This window comes from Cervus canadensis, chromosome 4, assembly GCF_019320065.1.
Source record: "Cervus canadensis isolate Bull #8, Minnesota chromosome 4, ASM1932006v1, whole genome shotgun sequence".
Classification (NCBI taxonomy): Eukaryota; Metazoa; Chordata; class Mammalia; order Artiodactyla; family Cervidae; genus Cervus; species Cervus canadensis.
Window position 1 is genome coordinate 104,619,343 of NC_057389.1, and position 21,956 is coordinate 104,641,298.

The window sequence follows — 21,956 nt, forward strand, 5'->3', positions numbered from 1 at the left end:
CTGAGACGGCTTGAAAAAGGGGGCCTGGGCCTGCGCCCGGCGGTTCCTAGGTTTCAGATTCGTTAGATGTTGGGCTCTGGGACGGTTTGTCCGGTGGCATCACTGTTGGGAACCCCCACCCATTACCTTCGTGGTCAAGGGTGATGGTCGATGGCTGCCAGCATCCCCTGCCCCCCCCCATCCTGGCCACGTAATAAGACCAGAGGAGCCAGCAGAGCAGACCACAGTAGTGTTTATTGTTACCTCCACCCCAGCCTGCCTGCCCCCGTCAGCGACAGCCGCACTCATCCACCACCATGTCTTCGTAGTGCCGTAGGACTACGTTGTCGCTGTTGTCAAAGAAGAGCACGGAGATGGGCGACAGGCGCGCGGGCACGCAGCAGGGCAGGCCGGCGGCGCCAGGGGCGGCCGCGTGCATGAGCGTGCGCAGCACCGCGTGATTGAGCGCAGGAGTCCCGCCGGCTTCAGACAACACCGCGGGCAGCGCGCACTTGCCCTGGCAGTAGTTGGCCAGGAAGCCGCGAGGCGCGATGACCCAGCGGTGCCAGCCCACCTCGCGGAAGCTCACATAGAGCCGCCGTGCGCGACACGCGCCCCCGGAGCCGCCGCCCACTGGGGGCTCGGCCTCACGCCGCGGCCGGGCCAGGGGGTGGCACAGGCGCTGGTCGAGGGTCACCAGCAGCAGCGAGGCCTCGGCCAGGCGCGCACAGGCCGCGGGGGTCCGGTGACGCAGCGCCAGCGTCAGGCGGAGGCTGCGGGGCGCCGAGGCATTGCGGGCCCAGATGGAGCCCAGCAGCTCGGCACGCACCGGCAGTCCCAGCGTGGGCACCACCTGGCGGAACCCCACCGGCCCGAGGCCTGCTCCCGCCGGCGCCACGCTCAGTTCCCAGCCGCCAGTCGTCCCCGCTGTCGCCTCCGCAGCCGCGAAGCGCAGCTCCAGGCGGGCCTGGCTCGGGCGCTCGGCTGGTTCCACGGCCGACAGGTCGAAGATGACGGTCCACTCAGGGCACTGCCCTGCAGCTGAGGCGGGTTCCGGGGGGCGGGCGGCCGCTCCTGGGAAGAAAGGGAGAGGGCTTGGCTGGCGCTGGGTCCCCTCTCGGTGCTGGCTGGCCCACGAGGGGGGTCTGGGTTGGGGACTGCAGAGAAAGGTGAGCATCTGGAGGTGGGGGCGCACCGTCTGTTAGAAGGCGTCAAGTGGTGTGAAGCACCAGGGAGTGGGGGCAGGACATCACTTGCGAGGAAGAAGCCCTACCCATTTGGGGTCTGCCCGCGATTGGGGACTTAGGCAGACAGGGGGCGGGCGGGGGCGGAGTGGAGATCGGCGAGTGGGGGATGAGCGAAAGCCTGCCTCGGGCCAGGGGAACCGATGCTGGGGCGGGGTGGCATCGGCAGGAAGACATCAAGTGGTGTGAAGCGGCAGAGGGGCTGCGATGGAGTGGGGGCAGGGCTTCAGCTGCAAGCCAGGGGGCCCGGCTCAGAGTAGAAGAGCCTGGCTTTCGGACTGCTCCCTTCGCTGTCCCCCATCCCCTGTCCCCACAGGTGTCCACGCCCAGGACCGCATGGAGTACTGAAGCCCAGGTTGCTTGCGGGCTGGACGGGATGGGTGGGGATCCTCAGGGCTCTTTGGCCTCCCAGACCCACGCCGCCAGCGCAGACCCCACTCACCGCGGTCCAGGACGTGGCGCACGATGTTTCCGGCGACCCCCAGCTCCTCCACGTGGCACGGCAGCAAGGTGGCGCCTGGGGGCATCCTCCGCGGGTCCGCCCTGGCCTCCTGGTGGTCCCGGTGGCGGAACAGGCGCCACATGACAGGGGGTACGGGCCGGGATCTGGGGGGGCCCCGGGGCACGTCGGGCAATCCGAGAGCCTGGAGCAGGGCGGCGGCGGGGCCCGGGGGCGCGGGAGCGCAGGCCGGGGGTGATGAGAGCAATAGCAGGGCCAGTAGGAGGAGGAGGACTCGGCGGGCTGGACGGCGGCACAGAGGTGGCATCTTCCTCACAGGCAGCGGCCGGGAGAGTGCTCAGGGCCTGTCGGGCTCCCTGACCTGTGGGCTGGGGGCAGGACCGGGGTCCCTGGAGAGATCTGGGCTGGGTCAGGGTCCCGGGGGGTGTGGCCGCGATCTTGAAGCCAAATAGGGACCAATTGCAGGGGCGGGGTCTCTGGGGGGTGGGGCAGGGGTCCGGGGAGAGGCCAAGGCGGAGTGGGTTGGGGAGGGGGCGGAGCCTGGTAGGGTTAGGGTCCCTGGGGCGGGCTGGGGAGCCGCGTGGCCGGTCTCCTAGGGCGAGGTTGGGTGGGACTGGGTCCTGGGCGGCGAGGCCGGGGTGGAGGGGTTCAGAAGCGTTTGTCCTTAACCAGGCCATTCCTCAGCGGCTTCCTGCGAGCCAGAACCGGCCCAGGTTAGCCTGGGGACCCCACGCCCTTAAGCAGCAGCCCCCACCCCTCTCCCGCCCTCCTGGCCTTTCATATCTTTTTTCCCAGCTCCGCCTCCATCCTTCCTCCCAGCCCACAAGGCCAAAAGACCCTGCCATCTGCCTGCCGGCCAAGTGGTCCCTGCTCCTCCCCACAATTAAACCCTTCTCTCCCCTCCCCAACTCCTGAGCCACCCGCGGCTGCTGGAGGGCAAGTTACCTACCAACTCTACCTGAACCAGGACCTGGACCTCTGCCTCCACAGGAGGCAGAATTGACCAGAGCCCCCTGCGACCCCACTGGGACAGGGCAGGCTCCTTCCCACCTCCAGGAGCCTTACCAAGAAAGGCTTCCCAGGCCACGATTCTCCATCCACTGCCCGCTGTCTACATCTGCCACAGCCCCTATTTTGCTTCCATGTCCTTAAAACAAGTTATGTGGTGTTTAAAAAAAAGAATCAATACTATAAGTGCCCAGCTTGAGATCCCAGAGAAAGACCCCTAACTTCTAAACAATGTGCATGGCTTGCATCTTTTGAACTGTCTATAAAGATGTGTGCTCCTGCACTTCAATTTTCCAAATGGTGCAGCTGAGATGGCACCCATGTGCCCTGGTGCTCCCTTTAATTCCGTCTTCCCTGCCTGTGTTCATGGCAGGTGTCTGGGCTTCCCACTGGGAGGAGACCTGTGCTCTCACCCCTGCTTCTCACCGCTACTGCCAGCCCTTGCTCAGAGTTACGCCCTGTTTAACTGCCAGTCTGCTGATGCCAAGATGGACCTCACTGCAGCCTAATGGTCATGGCCATTGGCCATTCCTGTTCCCACATATGAGAACTCTTCATGCTTTTGCACGTGATCGATCCATCAGTCTCTGCTGAAATGAGTTCTACAGTCCACTTACACACAAATGTATTTTTTTCTTTGAGCCAGTAATACATTCTTGGGCTTCCCTGGTGGCTCAGTGGTAAAGAACCTGCTTGCCAATGCAAGAGATGTGGGTTTGATCTCAGGGTCAGGAAGATCCCCTGGAGAAGAAAATGGCAACCCACTCAAGTATTCTTGCCTGGGAAATCCCATGGACAGATTGAGCCTGGAGGGTTACAGTCCAGGGGATCGCAAAGGAGTCAAACACGACTTAGCGACTAAACAACAAATACATTCTCATGATCTAGACATCAGAAAGCACAGAAAACTCAGTTTGACTGGATGACTCCTAGCAATCCACCACCGTTTTTCTGAGAATCCTGCCCTCTGGTTTGTGGAGCACTCTAGCCCACAGACCCTTCCATGTCAGGACACAGACTTTCCTGAGGAGGCTGTCTCAGTCACTGTGATTCGCTCTTCCTTTGGGCTGGAGCCCTGGATGCCCCTTCCTGGGAGCACGTCTCTCCCCCTTGGCCCACTTCTCCGTGGGTCACTGCTTCCTCTCACTGCCACCACAGGAGTCCTTTATCTAGGAGATCAGAGATAAGCCCCCTGTGGACGGCCCATCTGTCCCACAGCTTCTGGCTTTGCCTGTTGGTCCTTTAGACGGAGCATAGGTGGGATTCCTGGCTTCTCGAGGCTTCTCATAGTTCCGTTGTTGGACAACAGTCTCTCGTTTCCGTTTGTTTGATTGCACAGCTTTCATTTCTGCACCGACATCTTTGATCTTTTGGAAGTTTGTGCTGAGGGCTGATGTGAGATAAAGATGGTTACCAAGGAAGCGTCCCACTGACACTTCTTCCCTCCCGGGGGTTGCTTCTTTGTTAACGTTTGATGGGCTCAGCTCTGTTCCCGCTGTTTTTAATTCCTATACTTTTATAGAAGGTTTAATACCTCCAAGGATCTGTATCCCCTGCCCTGGGCCTTTTTATCAGAGCTTTCCTGGGGTTATTCAGGTTTGTTTTTCTGCACACGCTTCCAAGTGCCCCCTCCCTCCTCAAAAACAGTGTTAGTATTTGTGGGGGGAGGGGAGTACCCAATTCTGGCAGGACGGCCTCTCTGCAGTATCAGATTTATACATTTTTAGTCTCAGTGCAACACTGCAGGGAAAGAAAAAAATCAGAGTGAGGGTGGAAGCTGGAGGGAGATGTGGACAGGCAGAGACCCAGGTGGTTTCTGGATATTTCCTTGAGGATAAGGAGAAGGGAGAGAAGGGGGTCTCTCGAGGGTTTTGGAAGGCTTACACCTTGAGTTGCCATCAGCTGTGATGGGCAAATGTACAGCAGAGGTAGTTTGGGAGTGGGGCTGGGGGTTGATGTTGGATATTTGAGGTGCTGAGAATGTCAAGCAGACACTGACACAGAGAATGCTGCTCAGAGGGACCCTGGGAGCTGGGAGAGACACTGGGAAGTCCGGTTGGATTCAGTGACGTGGGAGGCGGGAAGCCAGGCAGATGAGCAGGAAGGCGGCAGGAAGTGAAGCGGGGAGCAGGAGCGCCTGGTGATTGCAAAGGAGGGCTGGGCTGGGTATGAGGTTTCTTTTGGGGTGTTGACAAAAATGTCCTAAAACCATGGTGAGGGTTGCACAACTCTGTGGATGGGCCAAAAACACTGAATTCCACATGGTAATTGGGCAAACTGCATGGTGTGTGAATTCCATCTCAATAAAACTGTTTTTAAAAAGGGGAGGGGTTTAAGTGACCGCCAGGTTTGTTTAGCATCAGTGGAGCAGACAGGAGTGGTCTCAGGGGGTGAGGGGGGAAAGAACCCAGAGGGAGCTGGGTTTGGGAAGGGAGGGGAGGGGGGCGCTGTGCTGTAAAGGGGGGTGGGGTGGGGAAGAAGCTGGCCAGACTGGCAGAGAAGGGCAGAGAGAGAGGCAGCTTCTCTCCTTGATCAGAATGTCCCTGAGCAGGAAAGGAGGTGGACATCGGTGGCCCAGATGGTGGCTTCAGGAGACAGACCAGCTACCAGACAGCCAGCCAGGCAAGAGGGTGGACATCCTCCTCCTGGGGACACGGGGGCCAGTCATCGGGTGAGGGGACGATGGTGAAGACAGCTGCTGGCCAAGGAGAGGGAGAGTCCCAGGAGCGCAGGCACCGCCCCGGCATCACTAAGGACCCTTGGCCCACGTGGCTGCTGTGGCCAGACAGGGGGTCTCAGCTCTTCGGATACCGCAGGGCCTGCTGAGAGCGCGGCGAAGACCAACGTCTGGGGAGGTGGGGCTGGCAAATCAGCACAGCCAGAGTGGGGCAAGGGGCCTGGATGAACGGGGGTCCCAGCAGCCTGAGGGTATGACGGGGGCTTCATGCCAAGGTCATGCCCAGGACGTGGGGGCCACTGCAGGGGCCCGGAGGTGGAGACCCAGGAGGGGTCCCGTGGAGGCAGATGAGAAGAGAGAACCAGCAGGAGCCAGGAAGGCATCGGTGCCGCCCTGCCACATGATTCCACTCCGAGTCCTTCCAAGTGATTCTCAGCCACCGTTTTCTTACTGTTTGCAGACCTAACTGAATTTTCTCATCATACATGGTCTGCGTGATCCTGGTCCTGAGCAACGGAGGTTGCTCCTGTGGCCTGTTTTTTTTTTTTTTCTTCAATTTTGAAAAGTGTTCTGTGCTTTAAAAGAGCATCTGTTCCTGGGCTTCCCTGATGGCTCAGCGGTAAAGAATCCGCCTGCCAGTGCAGGAAGACATGGATTCGATCCCTGAACTGGGAAGCTCCCACATGCCTCAGGGCAACTGAGCTCACGCACCACGACTACCAAGCCTGTGCGTTAGAGCCTGGAAACGGCAGCTACTGAGGCTGCGCGCCCCAGGGCCCACGCTCTGCAACAAGAGGAGCCAGTGCAACAAGGAGCCCAAGCACCACAACTAGAGAGTAGCCCCCGCTCGTCGTGGCCAGAGAAAGCCCCAGCAGCAACAAAGACCCAGCACGGACAAAGACACGTCATAAAAATCAAGTTTAAAAAATACAAAAAGGAACATCTGTTCCTGCTTCTGAGCCACCTGCTGAGGAGCACAGACTTAACCTCCCAGGGTCCCCTCTTGCCATGGTTTAGGGCTGCATTGTGCAGATTCCTCCAGATCAAAGGTCACACCTGAATGTGTCTTCCTGTCCTTTACTTGCAACCTGCATTTATCCTGGAGTTGAAGTCTTTAACCAGGTCAGAAGCGGGGAGTCTGCCTGCAATGTAGGACACCCGGGTTTGATCCCTGGGTCGGGAAGATCCCCTGGAGAAGGAAATGGCAACCCACTCTAGTATTCTTGCCTGGAAAATCCCGTGGACAGAAGTGCCTCGTGGGTTACAGTCCACAGGGTTGCAAAGAGTTGGACACGACTGAGCGACTAACATAGATTACCCAAAGGTAATCCCCTGGGATGCCCCAGGTGGCGCTAGTGGTAAAGAACCCACCTGCCAATGCAAGAGACATAAGAGATGCAGGTTTGATTCCTAGGTTGGGAAGATCCCTGGAGGAGGGCATGGCATTTATTTTTATTTATTTTATTAAGCTTGACCCAAACATGGCATCTTTGTGATTCTTTAACATTTTTTTAAATGTTTGGCTGTGCAGCATGTGGGACCTGGGTTCCCAACTAGGAACCAAACCTGCACACCCTGCAGTGGAAACTGCAGAGTTCTGACCCCTGGACCGCCAGAGAAGTCCCAGCTCTAGTTTTTTTAATCTCTGAGATGAGGCATTTAAAAGAATTTTACCCAGATACGTGTCAGTTTCTCTGCTTATGTATCTCTTGGGTGTAGTTTTCCTGTTTTCTGAAATATTCTTGTAGAGAAGGTCTGCAAGTGGTAAGCATTCTTAATTTTTGTTCCTGTGGATATTCTTCTTCTTTTTTTTTTTTTCTCTCTTGATGGGGATGCTGGGGACAAAACCCAGGATCTCATTTAAGCCAGCAGGTATCTTTTCTCTTGAGTAATTGTTTTTCAAGTTGTATACAAGAGTCCTGGTTTCTTGTTACTTTCTTTCCACGTTGGAGGTGATATCTGACTCTACAGTTTTCCAGCTTCCCTTGTTGCTGTTAGTCTGTCACCGTTTTGTAGGTCATCTCCTTTTCTGTGGTTGTTTTACATTTCCCAGGCTCCTCTGCCCATGGGATTCTCAGGCAAGAACAGTGGTGTGGGTAACCATTCCCTTCTCCAGGAGATCTTCCCAACCCAGGGATTGAACCCAGGTCTCCCACACTGCAGGCAGATTCTTTACCATCTGAGCAACCAGGGAAGCCCCATGTTTGGGGCAAGGATGCTTTCTTATTCATCCTGCTGATGATTTATGGTTTGTCATTTTCTGGAAGAATTCTCAGTGTTATGTCTTCTCATTGTTCTCTCTCTGTCTGTCTCTTCTTAGAACTCAGCCAGATAGTTCTTACCATTTGAGTTGTCATATTTTCCATGTGTTTAGCTGCATTCTGGATAATTTCTCCACAGCTTTCAATTTACTGATTCTCCTTTAAGCTGTATCTAATTGTTGGAGACAACTTCTACAGTAGGTTGAACTGTGGTCCCTAAAAAGATACGTTCCCATCCTAATCTCTGGAACTGTGAATGTGACTATTTGGATAAATAGTCTTTATAAATGTAATTAAGTGAAGGAAATTGCAAAGAGATGATAGTGGTCTAAATCCAATGACAAATGTCCTTATAAGAGAAGAGCTGGAGAGAAGAGACCATGTCTTCGAAGACAGGAAATGGAGACTCAAGTGATGTAGTCACAAGCCAAAAGGAACACCCAGAAACTGGAAGAGGTAAGCACAGATCCTCCCCTAGACCTTCAGAGAGAGTTTGTGGCTCCTGTTGACACCTTCATTTCAGATGTCTGATCTCCAGAACTGTGAGAGAATAACCTTCTGTTGTTTTAAGCCCCCTGGTTTGTGGCACTTTGTTACAGCAGGCTCAGAAAAGTAACAGAACATCCAATGCTGTTTTGGCTGGTCTCTCATGTCTTTTACATTTTTCATAAACTTTCAACTTTAGAATAATTTTTAGATTTGCAGAGATAGCATAAAGAGTTCCAGGGCAGACCTTGTCCAAGCTTCCCCGAATGCTGAGATTTTATATCTCCACAGTGCACTTGTCGCAACTAAGAAACCAACGCCGGGGACACTGCTATGAGCTAAACTGTAGACTTTATTTGAATTTCACCAGTTTTTCTATAGATGTCTCTTCTGGTCCAGGATTCCACAGCTGCATTCAGTCAGTCTGAGCTAGGACAGCTCCTCCATCTCTTGTTTTCCATGACCTGACAGTTTGGAGGTGTCCTGACCAGCTCTTTGGGGGCACATCCCACATTCTCATTGCTTTTTATCCCCTCTTGTTTTGTACTCAACTGTGCTAATTCTAGTTATCCTCATGGATTAGGTTCTTCAGGTGGTGTCCACGAGGCAGCATTCCCTGGTCCCCTGTCATCTCTGTATGGAGTTTGTTCTTTGCCATCCTAGTGGGAATGATGCCATTTGGGGCTGGAGGTGCCAGCCTCCCAACCCACATTCTGACTGGACATTCCTGGGGGAGACAGAACAGGGAGCGGGGTGTGGCTAGGGGGTCTGACTTTCTCTTTGCCTTGGGCTCTCCAGGAGTTCACTGTCTTACAGAAGAAAGAGCTCTCAGAGTTTTAGACTTAGGCCAAGCAAGTGCTTCTCTGACCTCGTCCCTGAAGTTATCTTTAGTCCCTGCTTCTTCCAGAAGCCTCTGAGGGTTGGTCAGACTCCTTGGTGAGACCTCACCAATCTCTATGTTCAATTCCCAACTCAAATTCGCTGGACATGGACAATCCAACATCCTTAGAACTAGTCTCCCAACTTCCAACCCCACGGGTGCACACAGCCCTGCCCCGAGTCCCAGCTTGGTGAACGGCAGCTCAAGCCAGAGGTCTTGGATCGTCTCTGATCCTTTTATTTCTGTTTCACCTACAGCCAGAGCAAGTCTGGTTAGTTCTCCAACACCGCTGGGATCTGACCACTGGGATGACCTCACCTGCGGCCCAGCCTTCTCGTGTCCACCGTCCCCACTCCCTGGCCTGACTCCTCTCTCGACCCTGGGTGCTGGCTTTCTGGCCTCTCTGACCATCGCCCAGTTCTCTGCTCCCCTTCCCACATCTGTTTCTCTCTTCTTCCTCACTGCCCATGCTGACCCACGTGTCACGCACTCTGAGCCCACTGCTTCCTGGAAAGCATCTTCCCCAGCCTGGTCCCTCACGATCTTCCAGAGGCCAAATCAGAGGGTCTGCAGTGAAGCACCCTGGGGGCCTTCAGCGGCCCCCCTACCCCACCTCACTGCTGCTCAACCACTCCTCACACTGCCTGTGGGGTGCTGCATGCCTTGGACCTGGCTGGTCACCCCAGCCTGCCTCCATTCACCCCTGGGGCCCCTCTAGGCCAGGGCTTTGGGTGCCATCTAGCTCACATCCCAGGGCTGGCAGCCCCCAGGCCCACCTCCAGAATGCTTCAAGAGGCCCCTTTTGCTCTCTGTCCCAGGCTCCCACCTGGGTCCAAACCCCAAGCCCCGTCTCTTGGCTGACCAGTGGTTGCCTCAAGGGATCTTGAAGCCAAAGAGTATCAGCATGAACAGAGTGCAGGCTCTCTGGGCCGCCCACAGCAGCCCCTGCTCCCCACTTAGAGGTTGTTGTCAGGCCTGGCCAACGGCCACCCCTCACCACTGGGCTTGGCCCTTACAGCTCCCACCACTGAGACCCTGACCTTACCCCTCACCCCTCTGCCCCGACCAGGCACCTCTCTGCCCCCACCTTCCTCGCTGTCTGTTCTGACAGCGTCTAACTCTGTAGCTACATCGTCCATGCCTTTATTGCAGTCTCTCATTTGAATGGAGGCTCCGGGTGCGGCGCAGCGTCCACCTGGGCTTCATTGGCCGCCGCGTCTCCGGGGCCCGCCCTCAGCGCGCGAGTCAGACAGAGGTAGCTAAAGGAATGAACCAGGGCCGCCGGCCCCTCCACACTCACTCAGCTTTGCGGGGCTTCGGGCTCGGGGCCTCTGCCGTGTCATATTCCCGCACATCCTTCAGTTCCCGCACCTGGCCCGTCAGCACCTTGGCAGCAAAAGCCACGATGTACTGTGGGAGGGGAAGGCAGAGGTGAGAAGAGAGCCCTGCGCCTCCTGACCGCCGTCTGCCCCTCGCCTAAGGTGGCCCTCTCACTGGGCCTGTGAGAAGACAGCCTGCGCCTGGAGGGCTCCTCGGGGACGGGCACCGGAACAGGACCGCGTCTGCGGAGGGCCGGGCGGCGAGGCGTGGCGGGCGTCCACTCACCAGGAACCAGTAGAGGTTCATGAGGGTGAGCAGCAGCAGGAGCGCGTTGAAGAAGAAGTAGAAGGGGATGTCAGGCACCGACCGCAGGCTGCAGTAGCTCGTGGCGTACAGGACCTTGAGCGGGAACCAGTAGAGGCGGAACCAGAACCTGCAGGAGGAAGGGGCGGCTCGGGGAGGCTGTGGGGGAGAAGCGGAGGACGGCCCCACCCCGTGCCTGACCTGTCCCGGCTGGAATCTTCCATCTGTCCCCGTCTCCTCACCCCACCCTTGTTCATTCCTACCCCTCTGTTTCCATTCCTGCTCTGTCCTTTCCGGCCCACTGGCTTCTTCCCGCCTCGCACCGCCTACTGCCCCGCCAGGCCCTGCCCGCCCCCACCAAGCCCCACCTGCTTCTCCGGCCTGGCCCTGGCCCTTCCCACAAGCCCTATCCCGTTCCCAACTGGCCCCAACCACCTCACCAACCCCACCCGCTTCCCTGCCTGGCTCACCAGGTCTCTGGGACCCGCTTTCTTACGGCCCGGCCACGCCCACTTCTCTAAACCCCACCCCTTTCCGGCCTGGCCCCGCCCCCTCCCCGCACCAGCTGAGGCAGAAGCTGAGGCAGCCCAGGTCGGCAGCCAGGGCGTGCAGCCTGTGGTGGGCGCCTCCGCGGGACTTGAAGTAGACATTGAGCTTGGTGAACTCCAGCTGCACGTCGCTGATGTCATGCAGGAAGAGCACAAGGATGCCCACCTTGTGGTACCTGGGTAGGAGAGCGGGAGAGCAGAGGGCCAGTTACATGGGACCCCCACCCACACCCAGGCCCCCTGGCCGCCCCCCAGGCCTCCTGTGGGCGGTTCGCAGCCACCCTCCCTGGCCCGGCTGCCCTGCCCATCCCTTCAAGCGGCTAGGTCAGCAGGAGCGCCCAGACCGCATCCACCCTGTGGCAGCCCCACCCAGGCCCTCACCCTATCTCTCCTGACTCAGGAACCTCTCTGCAAGTACTTTCTCTGATCCTTCCTTACCTCTGTGACCCCTCACCCCTCTGTAACCCCTGACCCTGACAAGTCCAGATCCCTCAAACTTTAAACACGACTGCCTCACTGATGTTCCCAGGTTTATACATTTAACCTGAACACGGCCACAATCTGCAGGCTTGCCTGAGACGGGCTGGGTCCCCACCAGGATCTGCAGGAGCCTGGAGCCCCGGTCCTGACCGCTCACAGCTGCGTGGGCCAGCGGCCTGAGCCCAGCCTGGACGTGGCCGTATGCCTTGGTCACATCTTCGTCCCCTCTGTCCTCCTGACAGCTCAGGCTCCCGAGTCACAGGCTGTGCTCACCACCTAGCATCCCTGGTGTTCCTGGAGCCTTCCTTCACCGCCCTTCAGTCTCTGCTCACCTGTCACCCCCAACCCCCCACCTAACCTCACCACCTTGGTAGTCCTCATCTTTCCACTCGAGTTTTCCAGTTATCACCTTCAGATAAGTGTCGGTTTTTTTGGCGGGGGAGGGGGGGTGAGGGGATGTTATCTGACTCTACCCTCTAGAGCAGGGCTGTCTGATAGAATTTTCAGGAATGATAGGAATGTTCTAAACCTGCACTGTCTGAGACCCAGAGTCACCAGCTACAGAGTCACCAGCGCTGTAGTACAGAATGTGTGATTTTATTTAAGTTTAATTAACGTTAACAAGGCCACCCGTGGCCAGCAGGCACTGTGCTGGAGGGCACAGCTAGTCCAATAGGAATAGAATATGAGCTGTATGCGTCATTGTTAGTTTTTTGATTTTATTGAAGTACAGGTGATTTACAATATTGTGTTAAATTTATGCTGTAGAGCAAAGTTGTTCAGTTTTATATATATATGTATTTTTATATATATAAAGGCTTCCCTGGTAGCTCAGCTGGTAAAGAATTCATCTACAATGCGGGAGACCTGGGTTCGATCCCTGGATTGAGAAGACCCCCTGGAAAAGGGAATGGTAACCCACTCCAGTATTCTTGCCTGGAGAATCCCATGGACAGAGGAGCCTGGCTATCTACAGTCCATGGGGTCACAAAGAGTCAGACACAACTGAGTGATTAAGCACATTCTTACATATACATTCTTTTTCATATTTTTCTATTAGGATTTATCACAGGGTACTGAATATAGTTTCCTGTGCTATACAGTAGGACTTTGTTGTTTAACCCTTCTATATGTAATCATTAACATCTGCTAATCCCACTTTCATTTTAAATTTTCCATCAGCCACGTTAAAAAAAAATAAAGTGGAAGAGGTAAAATGAATTTTAATAATATATTCTAAATAATTCAGCATATCTGAAATATTGTCATTCAACATGTAAATAAGATAACAAAGGGCTTGCAAGGTATTTTCACTCTCCTTTGCCTTGGAATCAGAGTGGCTTTTACATACACAGCAGCTTGTGGCTTGGACAGGCTCTGCCTTGAAGCCTGTGACCCCATGTGGTGGCCACGGTGGGTTCTGGAACATCAGGGTCTGTCGGGCTCATGGTAGCACCCCCAGCAGCACCTGCCACATGGCAGGTGTTCAGTAAACACTTGCTTTGTGACCCGGCCAAGGATGCCATCTAGGAGGGGTTAAAGTGGCACAGATGGGGTGGGGGCAGGAGGGCCTCTCTGCACCTGTCTCACCCCATCACTCTAGAATCTCTCTCCAGAAGCCTCCCCCACGGACACTCCCATGCCTGACCCAAGGATCAGCCTCTGTCCTGTGCCAGCCTCCTGCCACTGCTCACACCAGCACCCTCTACCCTCCTGTCTCCCCCTGGACTCACCGGAAGGCGTAAGAGGACACAATGAGGACCAACGTGACCACGTGGTGGACAAGCATGACCACTGAGTCCTTGCGCCAAGCATCCAGGTACAGCGTGGCATAGATGGAATGGCCGTAGAAGCTTCCCTGTAGCAGGTAGGCCACTGCAATGTCCCGTGGCACCGCCATGCCCGTCTTCCAGTCTGGGGAGGGCCGCACCGTGCCGTCAGGGACTCACAGGGCCTCTGGGACCCCCGTGACCCCACTCACCCCCTCAAGCAGGCGTGTGCCGCATGTCTCTGCAGGTGCGCTGGTGACCGGGTTTCTGTTACCCACTCTCCACCCGTCATTGTTTAGGAATAGGCATTACCTTCTAGACCGATTCTACATCTACAGAAAAAGGTGCTCCTACCCTCAAAACGACTCCTACAAGTCCATACTAAAGGAAACCAACCCTGAATATTCATTGGAAGGACTGATGCTGAAGCTGAAGCTCCAATACTTTGGCCACCTGATGTGAAGAGTCGACTCATTGGAAAAGACCCTGATGCTGGGAAAGACTGAAGGCAGGAGGAAAAGAGGGTGGCAGAGGATGAGATGGTTGGATGGCATCACCGACTCAATGGACATGAACTTGGGCAAACTCTGGGAGATGGTGAGGGACAAGGAAGCCTTGTGTGCTGCAGTCCATGGGGTCGCAGAGAGTTGAACACGACTGACCGACTGAACAGCAGCCCTGAAATCGGTCCTGTGCAGAACTTCCAACTCTGCCCCAGGCCCCCTTCCTGTTGTCTCTTAGTCGCCAGGCTTGCTCGAGACCCTCCCAGCAAAGTCCAGACTGATGGAGGTGCCACCTGCCTCACTGTGCCAGCCCGTGCCCATGAGTGTGGGTGCTCCCGCACAGAGCGCCCAGCTCCACTTCGCTCCCTCCTGTAGTTCCCCCCGGCCACCCCCAACACACGCGCCCACTCACACTCCAGTCTTGAGCCTTCCCAGGGACACCGACCCCCAGCTACTTCTACCACCTCTGTCCCCTCCTCAGCCCATCACCAGTCTCTGCCTGGCCTGACCGAGAACTCCGGGCTGTGCCCTGCTGTCTGCAGCTCCTCCTGCTCACCCCACCCCTGAAATGGCCTCCGCGGGCTCCATCCCAGGTCTCCTGTCCCCACCCCCGGCCTCCATGACCTGGAGCTAGACCCTCAAGTCCCCCTGGAGCCTTACCCCCTAGCTGCCTCCTCCAGTGACAAGCCTTCGCCTGTGCCCCAGCCCCTCCTGCAACAGAGACCCGCTTGGGCGCCTCTCGGAGGGCCCCTCCTTGGTCCCTGCCCCCACCCCCGCCCTGGACCAGGCACTGCCATCTCCTCCCAGCACTGCCCCAGCTTCCTGGCCCCCAGAGCCTGTTCCTGACTGTTTGACAGTCCGTTCTCCCCGCAGCCACCTCGATGGCTGGGAATACACAGACCCCATGACCTGGCAAGCCCGCTCTTGGCCTACGGCCAAGGGAAATGAACACAGGGACGCTTTACACCCATGTTCACGGCAGGACTAGTCACAGTCATCAAAAGGGGAAGAGCCCCAGTGCCCGTCAGCAGGTGAATGGATGCACAAAACGGGATAAATTCACACGATGGAATATTGTGCAGCCACAAAAAGGAAAGATGCATTAACACACACTACAATGTGGATAAACCTCAAAAACATGATGCTGAGTAGAAGAAGCCAGACGCAAAATAGTCACATATAATCACAAACCAATGATTCCATGTAGAAGAAATGACCAGAACAGGCAAATCCGTGGGGACTGAAAGCAGATTAGTGTTTACCTGGGGCTGGGAGAGGGAGGATGGGGAGCTGCTAATGGGGATGGGTCTCCTTTTGGGTGAGTTGGAAATGTTCTGGAACTAGACAGACATGGTACTTGGACAACACGTGACTGTGCTGTCACTGATTTGCTCACTTTAAAATGGTGAATTTTTAAAAATTGTGCTAAAAATATATATATAACATAAAATGTACCATCTAGGCCACTTTTAAGTCAGTAGCACTAGGTATATTCACAGTGTTGGGCAACCAATCCCCAAGACACTTTCCATGTTGTAAAACTGAAACTCTGTTCCAGCTGGACACTCCCACTGTCCCCACTCCCCCAAGCCCCTGGCCCCCACCATCGACTTTCTGTCTCTGTGGATCTGACAGCCCTGTGCTGTGCTGGGCTTAGTCGCTCAGCTGTGTCCGACGCTTCTCGACCCCATGGACAGAGGAGCCCGGGAGCCTGGTGGGGTCCTCTGTCCATGGGGATTCTCCAGGCAAGAATACTAGAATGGGTTGCCATGCCCTCCTCCAGGGGATCTTTCCAACCCAGTGATCAAACCCAGGTCTCCCGCATTGCAGGTGGATTCTTTACTATCTGAGCCATCAGGGAAGCCCATGAATACTGGAGTGGGTAGCCTATCCCTTCTCCAGGGGAATCTTCCCAACCCAGGAATTTAACCAGGGTCTTCTGCATTGCAGGCAGATTCTTTACCAACTGAGCTATCAGGGAAGCCCTAAGTGCCTCATATAAGTAGAATCACACAATATTTGTCTTTCTGTGACTGGTTAAAATCATTAATTCTGGGAATTCCCTGGTAGTCCAGTGGTTAGGACTCTACACTTTCATTGCTGGTGGCAGGGGTTCAATCCCTGACAAGGGAACTAAGATCCTGCAAGCCACATGGGGCAGCCAAATAAATTAATAAATAAAATTAAATAGTTAATTCTATGTTATGTTTAACTAATTTTAAAAACGCAAAACACCCGACAGATCACTCACCCCCAACTTTAACACGTCCAGGGCTCCCGAGACTCAGCAGCCAAACTCAGTCTTGGGAGCGTCTCTCGCCACGCTGTGTGTGCAGCCGGGCAGCAGTCAGCAGAGGGAGCCCCCCACCCCGCACCTGCCAGGGGCCTCTGTCCCTCTTCAGAAGGAAGGGACATGGAGGCGCCCTCTGTGGAAACTGGACATCCACTTTTCCACCTATCGCATTCAAGACTGGTACAGTGGGGAGCAGCCCCTCTCCAGCCATGGGCCCTGGATCTGGGCTAGAGGGACATGGGGAGCAGATAACTCCCCATCCGGGCTGCGTCTGTGCCTCCTGGCACATTTGGAGGGGGGCAGGCAGGGCACCTCGTCTCCACACACACTCCCTTGCTGCTCTGGACTTTCCACATCACCCTTGCCTCATCCCCCTCCTCGACCTCCAGGATCAGCTCCTGGTCTCCCCACACCTGCCCCACCTCCACCCCCTAGACCCCAGCATCAGCCCCACCCTCCTCCCCTCTCACACCCACCTCTGGTTTGGCAGTGAATCCTACCAATTCTGCTTTCAACAAAATTTTTAATGATGTGACCTCTGTCTCTCTCTTTTTTTAGTTTTGGTCATGCCGAGTGGCACGCGGGATCTTAGTTCCCCGACCAGGGATCCAACCTGTGCCCTGTGCAGTGGAAGCACAGAGTCCTCACCACTGGGCCACCAGGGGGGGATCCCCTTAAAACATTTCTTAACCACTTCTCTCCCTGCTTCAGCCCTGTTCTGGACACAGACACCAGCTCCCGTCCTCAGCCCCTCAAGTCATCCTGTCAGTGTCCCCCCTTCTGCTCTCGGCCCTCTGGTTAAGGGCTCCACTGCCCTGGCCCCAGCTGACTGGGCTCCTTGCTGTTTCTGGTCAGCCAATAGCGGGTCTGTCTGACAGTAGCCTTTACATCTCCTATCTGTCCCAGGCTCCTCCCAGTCCCCACATATAAGTCACCTTTGGTGGGACCATTCCCATCCCTGTGGCCTTCCTGGTGGCTCAGATGGTAAAGAATCTGCCTGCAATGCAGGAGACCTGGGTTCAATCCCTGGATCAGGAAGATTCCCTGGGGAAGGAAATGGCTACCCATTCCAGTAGTCTTGCCTGGAGAATTCCATGGACAGAAGAGCCTGGTGGGCTATACAGTCCATGGGGTCACAGAGAGTTGGACACTAGCTAACACTTTCCCCATCCCTGTAGAAAATGCCCTTCTCCCCGTCTCCCAGACACCCCATATCCCCTCTCCTCACTCAAGATTTCTCACCTGTGTTTGCCACCATCAACAGATTTCCTATTTCATGGTCTGTTACCCCAAGACACAGGGGTAGGGCCCTTTCTCTCACCTGCCCACAGTTGTGCCAGCAGAGCGCCTGGTACACAGTAGGTGCTCAATAAATGTGCACCCAAAGAAGCAGCTAAGTTGCAAGTGTAGTCGCAAAGAATAATTTATAAGGAGGAGCCAGAGGCAAGTCCATGCCCGAAACTTTGAAAGAGTTCAATTACAGTTCATTCTCATAAAAGAAAATTGAATGACAACTAAAACCTCCCCCCAGGGATTTACAACATGGGAAAAGCGGTCCTGCGGACAGCAGGGTCCCAGAAAGAGACACACAGGGGTTCCATGCTCAGCTCCCTGGGGCCACAGGAACCCTCTCAGGATGTTTATACCACACGGCAGGAAACACGTCCATGTGTGTCCCAGACGCACGGCCTGTGTGGTCAGCACAAGGGTAGCGACGTCTGACCCCTCACTGCAGACTGTTCTCTATCAGCCTCCCGGCTGGTGACAGACAGCGCTGCAGTCACCTTCCTGCCCACCCCCCACCCACAGCTCAGACCATGAGACTTCCACATCGAATCCACTCAATGGATGCAGTCACTTCCCCCCACCTATATCTCCTCGCCAAGCTGGTCCAAGCCACACTGGTCTTTCACCTGCCCCCTGGGCCCGGCTCCCCTCCTTACCCAAGGTTCATTTCCTGGGAGCCAGAAGCTTCTTATAATCCACAAACCCACCCCATTTAGGATGATGAAACTCAAGCTCCTGCCATCCTCCTCTGGCCTTTAGACATCGCGCTCATGCAAGCCCCAGGGCATTTGCATGTGCTGGACTGCCTGCCAGGGCCCACCCAAGGGGTCACCTCCTCTAGGATGTCTCCCTGAGCCCTGACACAGGGTCAGGTGCCCCCTTTCCTGGCCCACAGGCCCCTCGATTGCCACTGTCTCAGGGCCGACGTCCAGCATGGGATGTCTGATGAGCGTCGGGCTCCCCAAAGTAGCTTTCTCTGAGTTCCAAACACAGCCCTCCCCCAACCTGCCCCACCCTGGGAGGTGCCCTACCATAGAAGACGGAGGGTGGGTCGTGAAAGAAGGGGTAGTCAGTGCCGAAGAGCAGGTAGGTGCTGTAGCTCCAGGCGCCCAGGTAGAAGAGAAACTTCCAGGCGCTCTCAGGCATCTTGGCGGCATCTCTGGGCTGGAGGCGGCACCGCTTGGCTAGGGGCTATGGGTGAGAAGGTGGGTGGGCCATCAGCGCTGGGGGCCCAGGTCCACTCCTCCAGGGAAGGGAAACCAAAGCCCGGGGACTCCCCAGGCCAGGCAGTGTTGGGGAGGGCCGGGCCAGGTCCCCACAGCCTCCTGGAACGTAACCAGAGCCCACGAGCGCCTGCCAAGGGCTAAACTTAGTGCCCAGCTGTCCAGCCGCAGTGGCCTGGGGAGGGGAGTGATGGGGGAGACCTGAGAGGAAACGTGAGGGAGGCTGTGAGCAGAGGAAGGGGACGTGTGGGTGTAAAGCCAGGGAGATCACTGGGTCAGTCTAGGGGACTGGGGGTGAGGGGTCTCAACAGGAGCTGGGGGTATGACAGGGAGGAGGGAGGATTAAAGAGAAGATTTGGAAGGCGTGGTGGGGGTGAACCTGTGAAGAGAGCATGGAGGCAAATTTGGGGGCATTTGTGGGGGACACAGGGGGCTGGAACCCAGTGATCCCCAGGGGGAGAAACTTGAGGGGAAGGGGGTGCCTCAGAGGTGAAATCTGGGGAGACCTGAGAGGAAGAGAGGGCTGTGGAAGATGGGGGAGGGATGTGGGGCAAGACCTGGGGATGCAGGGCGACAAAGGAAGGGAGGATGTAGCAGAGGAATAAAGAGGGTCAGGGCAAGGATATCAAAGACAGGCGGACCTGAAGGGACATCGGGGAAGGCACAAGAGAACTGGGGGCATGCAACGGTGAGACGTGGAGGAATCTGCGGGGCTCAGAGCCCCTGGAGCCCTGGGCGCAGAGCCTCAATCTCCCTGGGGGCGGGGCTCCACAGCTGCCGGCCAAGCCCCGCCCCCTTCCCCTAGGAGAGGCTGAGGGGGCTGGAGCACCAACAGTCGCCATGGAGACAGTTGGAGCCAGCTCCAGTAACCCCTGGCAACCAGACAACTGCCAAGAAGATGAGCTTTGGACGAGGCAGCCCACCCATTTCTGGGGAAGGGCGAGCCACAAATTTGGAGTGAGTGCCAGAACTCCTGGGATTCCAAAAGTGGGGGCGCTGTGATCTTGCTGTCCCCTACCCAGCTCCCTCAGGAAGTGAGGAGGAAGCCTGCTCCAACCTGGTAGTCCCAAAGTGACCGTATCCCCTCCTGGGCTCTGGTGTTCCTGGACCTCCCACCTCCCAGCTGGAACTTGCAAGGTGGGGGAAGCAACAACGCTGGACTGGGCCCAGAGCTGACATGTGGAGCGGCTCTTGTCGTGCCTGCCGCCCCTCCCTGGAGCAGGGTGGTGGCTGGGGTCTCTACCCACCATGTGGGTCATATGGGGGTGGGGACAACGGCAGCCAGACAACATCCCATCCTCGACTTAACAAGGGCCAGCCTCTTCCCTGCCAGCAGAGAAAGGCCCCTTTGTTGGCTCCGGGCACTCTGTCCCTGCACCCCCTGCCAGCTCTGGTCAGACGGGCGGAGTGACCCCAGCTGGTCCTCGGGGGAGTCACAGCCCAGCGATGAGTCCAAACGCCTTCCCACAAGCTCCCACAGCAGCGACCCCTCCCCAAGGAAAGGAGGGAGACCAGGCACCAATGTCACCCCCGGTCACTCTCCAGGTTGGGGAGGTGGCCTTCCCAGGCTCGCCGGAAATTCAGTAGTTCGGTCACGACCCCTTGGGGGCCGTACAGTCCGGCTTCGAGGACCCAGGCCGCACGACCTCTCCCAAAGACTGAGAACGCGGCGTCGCCAGCGAGCCCCGGCTTTTGCATCCCTTGATCGGAGGGTGGCGCTGACTCCAGAGAGCCGAGCTACAGCGAGCGGGCAGCTCCGGCCTCTTCCCCGTAGCAGCGGACAAGCCAGTCCCGCCGCCGCACCGACCCAGGACACCAACATGGTTCGGACAGCGCCCCGCAAGACCCGGAGAAGCAAGGCGCAGACGGCCCCTGTGCGCCCAACCTTCTCCTCCTGTGTCCTCCGCTCCTCGGTCTCCGGCTCCACCGGGTCCGAAAGAGTGCGCAGCAGCCAAGGCCCTCCCACCTCTCGGGGCCTCCTTGTGCCTCACTGACCGGATCTGTTCCCCCACATCTTGAACACCCTACCCGAGTCGGGGTCCCCACGTCCCACGCTTCCCCAGCCCGGTCACACCCCCGCATCCACCCCCACTCCCACCCCGCCCTGACCGATAAGGCACCCGGCGGCCCACGATTCCGCGGCCCGAGCTGCTCCAGCCCGGGGCCCCCACGTCCTAACCCCTTGCAGCACTGACCCGAAAGAGGCGCGAGGTGGCCGCCGAGCGCAGCACGGTCCAGCCGAGCGCGCCGAGGGCCAGCAGCAGCAGCTCGGGCGGCGCCAGGTGCGCGTGCTCGGCCAGGCCGCGGCGAGCAAGCCCCCAGCCGCAGTCCGCGCAACCCCGCGCCGCCGCCAGCGCGCTGCCCCAGCCGCGCTGCACCAGCTGCGCGTAGCTCGGCATGGGCTCGGGCCCCGCCGACCCCGCCGCCGCCATGCCGCCGCTCCCTGCCGTCCCGGCAGTCTGCGCCCGCCCACGGTGGCCGCCGGAGCCGCGCGCCCCGCGTCACGCGCTGCAGTTGGGCCGGGGGGCGCGCTGGCGGGAGTTCTTGGGACGGAGGGGCGGGACCGGCGCTAGCTCCGCCCCTCAGGGACGGGGCGCGGCGTTTACGATTTCGGGGCGCGCGGTAGCTGGGTCCCGCGGAGGCAGCGTCGGCGTCGACCTCGGGTGTACAAGTCCCGGCGTTGTCGCGCCGCGTCCTGGAGGCGGGCCAGCGCTCGGGCTCATTTTCCAGTGGAGGAAACCCAGGCGCGGGAGGGCGGAGCAGAGGTGGACTGGGTGTCTTGCCTGCCGCCTTCCAGGCCTAAACCCAAGAAAGACCGGAGCGGCCCCGTGCCCCCATCCCTCGTCCCCGCTTGCATGCCCTTGCTCAACCTGGGCCCCTTCACCCCACCAGGCTGTATTCTCGACATGGGGCACAGCGGACACCAGCAGGCCGCACCCGGGACCCGCGACTCTCTTTCCCAGGCCCTCCAGCTTGTCTCTGTCGCCCTGTCCCACACTCACACCTCACCACGTCCCGGCCTGAGGGCCACCTGCTGCCCTCCGTGTCCCTGAGGACCCGTCAGGCCACTGCAGCAGGTTAACAGACCTTCAGGGAGGCCAAGAGAGTGGGTGCCCCAGGTGTGTGTGTGGGGGGGCCCACTTGGGTTGAATCCAGACCACTGCTTCATTGGGACCACCCCTGGTGATCTTCCATTATCCACCCACCAGGCCTCGTGTCCAAAGCCCCCAAAGGC

At 57.4% G+C, this 21,956-nt stretch overlaps 2 protein-coding genes across 4 annotated transcripts; both read right to left on the reverse strand.

Moving 5' to 3' along the window:
* Positions 1-215: 215 nt before the first annotated feature.
* Positions 216-1,990, reverse strand: GDF1 (growth differentiation factor 1). The gene is made up of 2 exons (XM_043467419.1): positions 1,666-1,990; positions 216-1,053 (listed from the first exon to the last, which is right to left on the reverse strand). The coding sequence occupies exons 1-2, from the start codon at positions 1,988-1,990 to the stop codon at positions 269-271; spliced, it is 1,110 nt and encodes a 369-aa protein (XP_043323354.1). The 3' UTR covers positions 216-268.
* Positions 1,913-21,380, reverse strand: CERS1 (ceramide synthase 1). 3 transcript variants are annotated; one of them, XM_043467422.1, is made up of 7 exons: positions 20,917-21,379; positions 18,530-18,689; positions 13,380-13,560; positions 11,181-11,342; positions 10,601-10,748; positions 10,296-10,405; positions 1,913-2,051 (listed from the first exon to the last, which is right to left on the reverse strand). In XM_043467422.1, the coding sequence occupies exons 1-7, from the start codon at positions 21,151-21,153 to the stop codon at positions 2,021-2,023; spliced, it is 1,029 nt and encodes a 342-aa protein (XP_043323357.1). In that variant the 5' UTR covers positions 21,154-21,379; the 3' UTR covers positions 1,913-2,020. The 3 variants fall into 3 exon arrangements, with proteins under 3 accessions (XP_043323357.1, XP_043323356.1, XP_043323355.1); XM_043467421.1 differs by lacking the exon at positions 1,913-2,051 and adding an exon at positions 2,201-2,374 and having other exon boundaries at positions 20,917-21,375; XM_043467420.1 differs by lacking the exon at positions 1,913-2,051 and adding an exon at positions 4,088-8,842 and having other exon boundaries at positions 20,917-21,380.
* Between the last annotated feature and the right edge of the window lie 576 nt (positions 21,381-21,956).